This window comes from Lathyrus oleraceus, chromosome 5 (genome assembly GCF_024323335.1).
Source record: "Lathyrus oleraceus cultivar Zhongwan6 chromosome 5, CAAS_Psat_ZW6_1.0, whole genome shotgun sequence".
Classification (NCBI taxonomy): Eukaryota; Viridiplantae; Streptophyta; class Magnoliopsida; order Fabales; family Fabaceae; genus Lathyrus; species Lathyrus oleraceus.
Window position 1 is genome coordinate 538,889,503 of NC_066583.1, and position 8,790 is coordinate 538,898,292.

The 8,790-nt window shown below is 35.3% G+C and overlaps 1 protein-coding gene across 1 annotated transcript; it reads right to left on the minus strand.

Annotated features, from left to right (window-relative positions):
* Window positions 1–1,327: 1,327 nt before the first annotated feature.
* Window positions 1,328–2,071, minus strand: LOC127081937 (uncharacterized). Its single transcript, XM_051022163.1, has one exon. The coding sequence runs from the start codon at window positions 2,069–2,071 to the stop codon at window positions 1,328–1,330; it is 744 nt and encodes a 247-aa protein (XP_050878120.1).
* Between the last annotated feature and the right edge of the window lie 6,719 nt (window positions 2,072–8,790).

Here is an 8,790-nt window from a genome sequence, read left to right on the forward strand (position 1 = left end):
AAAAAAAACAAATACAAACCTTTCCTCTCATCTCTCTAATATGTTTTCTGATTTTTTTATGCAGAGAAACACTCCATCATACTCTCCCTCATTCTCACTCTCTCATTCATATTCTCAAACCAAAGTTAAACAAATTAAAACAATATAATTCAAACACAAACAAACAATAAAATAATACATAGGTCAAATTCAAACAATAAAAATAAGGCAAAAGAGTGTGATGACAGAGGACTTGCGGTGGTGGTCAATGTTGTAGTGCGGAGATGCTAGCTTGGACGATATTACCGTTAGTTCAAAAATATTCGCTTCTTCTTGCAATGGACCTCGTAATTCATGAGTGTACATTGGTTGTTGGCGTGAAGATTAAGTTGAGAGTAGTGAAACAAATTTTTTGGTTGAGGCAAACAAAGGAGTTGTGGTGCTCACGGTGATAAAGCAATGAGGTTGTTTTGTAGTAGGGTGTGTTTGGTGCAAATGGTGTTGAGCTTCATCGGAAATAAGGGAGATTTAGGGAGATGTTAAGGTTATTGCAATAGGGTGCCTGTTGTGTTGGTATGGTGGCAATGGAGGTATGTTGTTCGGATATGCTACTATTGGAAGGTTTTATGTGTGAGTTTCATGGTGATCTATGGTGGAAAAGGTGAGAAAAGGTTGGTGATGTTATAGTATTGATGATGAGATGTGTGGTTGTTAATATGTGTGAAGTTGGTATGACAATGTTTGGAGTTTTTTGTATGTGTAATTGATTGACTGACCCAAACTTATATAGTGGACAACTAGGGTTTTGAAATTTATAAATGTCAATAATACCATTGTTGTTTATTTTAGAGACAAAAATAGTTAAAATCAAACTATACTAAATAAAATTAAACCATTCTAAATAATCAAAATAAAATCGAAAATGTAATGTAGAAAATTTTATTTAATTAAATCAAACATTTTGACAGAAATAAAAATAAAAGCGCTCAAAATAAATAAAAGTCGGAACAAGCTGTCAATGGTCCCCTTCAAAGCGTCACTTACCTTCCTCCTCTTGAACTGTTCCTCTTGGGCTTCCTCCACCGCTTGGGATATCATTGCTCTTTTTTTTTAAGGTTAAGCTCCAAGTCTTCCTTCTCTTTCGTAAACTTACAAGATTAGATCGGAGATCGGTATTCTCTTTCTCTAAGCTCTTGATAGTCTTCTTAAGAATGTTCTCCTCAGGAATAACAACAACAAAAGGCTTGGGTGCCTTAAAACTCATGGAAGGTTCCCATGGATATGGGAGTTTGATACTCTTGGCTCTAGGTTTTACCCACTATGTATATGACTCTATGGTGATGCAGTTCTATTTTTCTAATTCCTTCTTCCCTATACTGCAAACTTTTCCCCAAGCATGGTGTATCCTCTTCATCATATCTACATCCTTAACCCCTTCGGTTATAAGAATCTCCTCTAACAGCTTATTCTCGGGCTTTTCCGTCAACTGATAACCCAACTGATGAAATGAAAGAACAAGGTTGTAATTGATGACTCCACCTCTAGCACTAACAAGAGGAATATTTTGGAAATCTCCACAACTGCAAATAGGCTCCACCCCATTATAGTCATGACAATACCAAACAACATCCTCAGCATCCAAATACATCAACCTTTGAGACCACTTCAAAGCTCCAACGTTGTCTACAAAAGGTCCCCTTCTTGGCAAGTGAGTCAAACTCCGCTTATAGAGCAAAGGAATACAGTAATTAATCGTCCCACCTCTTTTTTTATTTCTCCAATGGAAAGAAAAGAAAACATCGACTAAGAGAGTAGGCACCAGATTTCTAGAGATGAAAATAGTAACTGCAGTTTTGTCAACGAACCTTTCAATATTTGGAAAGAGTATCAACCCGTAAATAAGGAAAGCGAAAATAGCATAGAAGGCATCCCAACTTCCACTACTATCAAAGTAAGTGTCCTTCTCAAACATAAATTTCAAAGTTAAACCTCTGATGTTTCCCTTTGCACGAAGATTAGATTCAACCAGATTCTTCTCAAGATGAAGAGCTTGAGCCACCAAAGCAACCTCTATAAATCCAACATCACTCATGTAAGGAATCTAATCTCTAACCGAGATATGGACAATATGAGCAAACTCCTCTAGAGTAGAAGCTATGAGAAAATCCTAGAACGTGAAATAATGCAGCGTGGGATCATAGAACTAGGAAAAGGTAAAGATCAACCTAGGATCTACCTTGGTCATTAGGACACCCAACATATTACCATAATCCCTCTTGAAGACATCCTTCTGTTCACCAATAAACAGGAAACCAAGCTTCTTAAGCTCATCAAACTTGGACTCTCTAAGTTTGTACTGATATGTATTCCTTCTGTCAGATTTCTCCATAACTGAATGAACTACCTCAAGTGTCAAACTGATGGTCTCATGAAAATGCACATGCTAAAGATTAATTTAAATCTGATGTAATAATAATGCAAGCATCATGGATTCACAAGCTACACATGTTCTAGATAAACGGTAAATACTACTTTGCACAGGTTCAAAAGTCTGACGTTACACGAGAACAAAGGTATGTAGGGTCTTGGTTTCCTGCAAAAGCACTCAATATCCCACTCACATGTGTGAACTAATCTTCAAATATAACCCTAAAAAGGTCCCTAGAGTCATGGATCCCCATTGAGAAAGCATTGTCTAAAATGAATGACTCGTCGGACAATGATGCTCTCAAAAGGATCTACTCTAGGTATGTCGTCTCATGTCAACCATAAACGAGGACTAACTCCAAGTAGGTATCCATAAATATAGTCATGACATTATCTCGTGTTTATGCTCGAGCTCGGATATAGAGATTCTCTCATGGAACTTCAGCCCCAACCCACAGAGAGTACCACAATAATATCCAGAACATGGTTAGCAAACAATGAAAATCTAAAGCAATAAAGTATGTAATAAACAAAATAAAAGCTAAAATCAGGCAAATAAGAAAGCAAACACCCAAGAAAACAAGAAAGAAAACAAAACTAGGCTTGACTCTCTCTAGCAACTAGGTCGATCTCCTTAGCAGAGTCGCTAGCTGAAATATACGCACCGAATGCATTGCATGCTCGTAGGTACAACAGAGTCGCCACTGAACTTTATTTATCCCAAAAAAGGGAAGAGAAAATATCGATAAATCCTAAGAGAAACGGGTAAGGAAGTCAGTTATGAAAGGGGAAGGTATTAGCACCCCTCACATCCATGATACCCTATGGGAACCGTTTTGAATGCTCTTGCTTGGATGAGTGTTATAATCTTCATGTGCCTTCATAAATGAAAGGGGTTAGGAAAAGAGTGCTTAAGGGGGATTGTGGCTCTCATGCCTATGTATTCTTATCGTGCAATGAAAAAGTCAGAGCCTCGTAGTTTGTGGAACCGAAGAGGACAAATAAAAGAAAGGAAGGTACTCGCCAAGGATTTGTATCCCCGCGTCTACATATCCTTATAGTGTAATAAGAAAGTCATAACTCCGTAGTTTGGAGGACAAAGACTGAGAAAAATATATGATGGGGTGGTGTTTAAACCGGAAATAAAAGGGTAAAGGTGGTGTCATTACCAAGGAATAAGGAATAACCAAAGAGGTGACAACCTAAAAGGAAAGGATAGGGGGTTAACCATGAAGGTGTATCCCTGAATTGTGGTTTCATAACCAAAAAATGATGAATGACCATCAAGGTGTATCCCTGGATTGTGGTGTCATAACCAAGAATAGAAAGATAAAAGTGGTGTCAAAATCAATAAATGAGGAATGGCCCTGAAGGTGTATCCCTGAATTGTGGTGTCAAAATCAAGAAAGGAAAAATAAAGGTGGTGTCAAAACTAAGAAATAGGGAATAATCATGAAGGTGTATCCCTGGATTGTAGTTTTATAACCAAGAATAGAAATATAAAAGTGGTGTCAAAACCAAGAAATAGGGAATGACCATGAAGGTGTATCCCAAAAGGAAAATGGTGTCATAAACAAGAAATAGGGAATGACCATGAAGGTGTATCCCAAAAGGAAAATGGTGTCATAACCGAGAAATGGGAAATAACCACGAAAGTGTATCCCAAAAGGAAAACTGCAATGATGTTTAAACCAAAAGGAGAGATAAAAGAGCCACATGGTAAGTTGTAGACTTGACATTGAATTGACTGGATTTGCACTAAAGTCTATGAATAGAAACAAAACCTCTGAGCATCTAGGATCTACATCCTATGTGTAGAGGTATTCTAGACAAGGGTAGGGAAGATCCCCTCTCATCATTTCCTATTGCTTAAGGCTCATGGCATGCAAGCCTAGTCAATGACTGACAAATTATTGAAGCAGTTTCCCAAAGATGCTTGTGAGGATGAGTCAGGTGACTGAGGTATGCTGAGGAAAGTGATTGTGATCCACTATAAGTCTTGTACTTGTTGAGAGGTTAAAGCTCCAAAGTAACAAATACAAGTCACATCAAGTGACCAAGGAACTTATTGTCACTTTGATAGAGACAAAGGGAATGTGTAACAGATGAAAAGATCTAGTTGGTCAAAGTGGAATTTGATCAAGACAAATCAAAGGAGTGAGATTGATGAACAAACAATAATACATGATCATGCAAAAACTAATCATATGGTTTCATTGTTAGGTAGCCCAAGAGGACACCATGTGGGTGCAAAGTGTATTATCCTATATCTAATTGTTAGGTAGCCCAAGAGAAATCCATGTATGTGTGAATGTGTGCTAAGCCTGAGCAGATGAATGCAATAAGAAATAGGCATAAAGCAGATGAATAAAACCACAAGCTCAAAAGTGCATAGGAGCAGAGCAAGTCAAAGTGTCCATGGGTCCAAGGTCACTCCAAATCAAGCAAATGACCTAAGTCATAAGTCCTAAGTCCAAAGTCCATAGAGGTTATCAACACTCCAAGTCAAGCATAGGGTTAAGATTAAGTCAAAGTTATTTTATCATGTTTTGATTCATTAAGATTAACAAACAGATTAATCAAACAAAATAGGAAACAACAGATGAATAAGGCAAGATGAATAGAGTATGAAGTGAGATGATGATTAATGAGACATAAAATTAAAGTGCATTAAGTAAATGACATAAAATGAAATGACATAAATTAAGTGACTTGAATTAAATGACAATAATTAAATGGAACAAATTAATGTTAGGAGTTAATGGTTAATTGATTGTGTCGGGACAATTTAGCGTTATGTTAAGTAAATGTAAGTAGGCTTATGTAGAAGTCATACCTATCTGAGGTCGGTCAATAACAATGTATGTATCAGATATGTTAGAGAAATAATACAAAGTTAATATCCTACAACATGTCATATAATGATTAAAGCAAAATAAAAGATGAAGATAGAAAGAGTGAAGAGGAGAGATAAGGCAATCACATAGGGGATCATTCTATCCATAAATCAAATGACTCAAAATATGGCGCGTCAAGGAATAACCTATCATTGATGCAAAGTATTGAAGATGATTCATGATCATCTATCAACAGTTTTGGATCAAAGAAGGTTGAATCAACCTCAAGTCCATCTATTAATTATGAGATGTAGAAGAACCCATCAACCAAGCAATCAACTTAAGTCAAAATATCAAGTGAACAACAAAAAGAAATAAAAAAATGATTAAAAATAATTTAATAATGATTAACAAAAGAAAATAATAGTGAAAATGTCAAAGGTATTAAAACAAAAAATTAAAGTCCAAGAAAAATGGAGAAAGTCAACAAAATTCTATGTGACTTGACCTCAAAAGTTGGGGTGAAAAATGTTTTAAAAATGTGGAAAATTAAATGTAAAAAGAAAATAATAAAGAAAATAAGGGAAAATAACAAATAAATTCTAAAAATGATTTTAAAAATTCTTTGAAAATAAAATCAAATAGAAAATATTTTTAGAGATTTTCTGTAAATATTTGGAATTAAAAAGAATTAAGGAGTTATTTTTAATAATTTTTGAAAGAGAAATGAATTAAAAACAAATTAAAACCAAAATTAAAATAAGCGAAAAAGTCTGAGCCATTAGATCTGATTACTAAAATTCAGTCAGATGATCACATGGCCAAGATTTAAAGTCAAAGCACGCTCACCCAAATGATCATTGCACCGGATCACAACGGACAAAACATTTGACAAAAAACACGCGTTGCAACATGATTGGTCCGATGTTTAAATTTTGGAGCGAAACCAGCAAACACAAGGGAAGCATGTTCATCTTCAACCTCGATTCAGATTTTTGCAAAGTCATGAACTCATGCTTTTAGCATGAATCAAACATGGATTCAGTTGCCAAACATCTCAGCGTTCATGTTTCTCTACATCAGAGCAATTGATTTTCTCTAAGCAGAGAGAATTTGCTCAAAATCATGAAGAACCCTAGTTCTTAAAAGTTAAATTAAATGACTAAATCAATAGATAAATCAAAGGTGGATGAGGGCTTTCAATCAGTGGAACCACACAAAGAGAATGGTAACTTGCTTGAAGTGTAATTTTACTCGTAAATACCTTGTCCAAATCGAAGCTCGAGGTCAACAATGGTGAAATGGGAAGCAAGGTTGCAAGTAGTTTCAGACCACGATATAGCTTCAGACAGCTTCAGATGATGTTGATGAAGGATTCTGGGCAGAAATTTAGAAGCAAAAGGACTTGAATAAAAGAAATAAGTGATTGGTTTTTTGGTGCTTTTGAGTTTCACTGAGGCGAAGATCTCTTGGCTCTTGAAGCTTGGGAAATGAGCAAAACCTTCCTCTATTTATATATAATATTTTATGATTCAAATACGTGTGAAATGGATATGAATTCGTGTGAATAAACTCAGAAACTTTCAGATCCAAATCGTGTGAAAAATTGGCACCCGGCTTGTGATTTTGGCGTTTTGCAAGTCACTTTGTGTTATGGTCATATGTGTTTAATCATGGGAAACAAGTTTGCATGCATGAGAAGTGGTCCAAGTTGATTTTGGCATGATTTTACATTATAGGTCATGGTGCAAAACAAAGTTTAGGTCACCATGTTCATGCTTAGGCCAATTCCAATACACTCGTGCGTTTTCCAATTTTCTTTGAGCCAAATGATCACTTCATGGAGTAGAACATAATTCATAAAGAACCAAATACAAAAGAGCTTTGAGGTTAAAGTTACATGCTTGGGAAGTTGAGGTCGTGACCTGAGTTTTAGGCTGGACAATTGGTCAAGCAGTTTGAGGCATGTTGGGGTCATTTTGAGGTCCCAAGTTGATGACACCATGACTTTTGATTCCCTCGTGCATTTTGAGCCAAACTTGGGCCAATGATATTTGACATAAGCTTAACAAGATGCAAAAATAATTAGATCAAAAGAGTGCTTGACCTAAAAATGGCAAGGGTGGAAAGTAGGGGTAATGACAAGGTTTTTGCCCATTTTGGAAACTTGGTCCTTTGCACAAATGAGGTCCTTAATGAATGAATTGATGTTTGACACTTGAATCAAAGTTGTAGAGGATCTCAAAAGTAACGTTTGGCTCAAATAATCTTGGCAATTGGATAAAATTTAAGGAGTTATGGAGTTTGGACCAAAGACATGACATACTTGCAAATTACGTCAAACCAGCTTGTACCCCTTTCTGCAAACTTGATTTTTTTTCTTGCATTTCAAGCCACAAAGATGATGGAATAAGAATACCTTGATGAAAACTTGATTAGGGCTTGAGTGATATGGAGAATGAATTGAAGATTGAGTGACGTGGCATGGAAACAAACACATGAACCACCTTTGAATCATAATGAGCAAACTTGCATTTCCCTTGATCAAAAGGCCTTTGTTTTTCCTTGATTTGGAACATGACCACCTACATGAGTAACAAGAATAACCAAGTACCATCTCTTGTTTAAGTGAGGGCTAGTTGTTTAACCAAAACAAGATGAAACTCTAATGTTAAAATACAAACTACAAAGTGGCCATGCTTGTGATCCCATGACCAAATGGAATGGGCATGCATGATATGATTTGATGTATGCAAATGAATTATGCAAAAGGAAAAAATGGAGAGTAAATTTTGGGGTATGACACCTACATATAGAATAATTGAGTGTTACTTCGTTACCTTTGTCGCATAATTAATAACATTAAGTAAATTATATTTTAAACCTTCAACCAATCAAACATCTTGAATAGTAGGAACAAAACCTCCTTTCTACATTGGATATTGTAACTATATGAAACAAAACCTCATTTCTTAGGAGTAAAAGAAGATAAAATAATTTTGTCTCTTGTCATTTGCTTTGAACAAACTCTATAGAGATACCATTTAAAGTTTAAGACTATAAAGCACCCATGCTTCACAAATCTAAGTTTTAACCTTTTGTATTAAAATCTTATTGGGTCCTCTAACATTGGTGAAATACATGTTATTTCTAGGAGTCAATTGCATATTAGTTTCATATTTTTTCTTTAATAAGAAAGAAAAAAAGTAAGAGCCCATTTTATATTAGTTTTATGATTTTTCCTTATGAATAAAGAAGAATAAATGTGACCACTTTTACGATAATAAGTGCATTTAGGTGTGTTATGATTAGAGGTCATATTCGAGTGGGGGGAAAATTATATGATTTAGATTTTGTTTCATATTGATAACTTAAACCATCTTTATTATATGTTTCTCCTTGATTACCTAAGATGATATTCATGTTATCTCTCTCTTTGATAATTTACCAAGTGTGTTATGTAAATCTTCAATTTTCTTTTCTAAAACTCTGCATTCTAAACACTTGATAGATTTATTTATTGAAGTATCAAAATGAGAAGAATAAG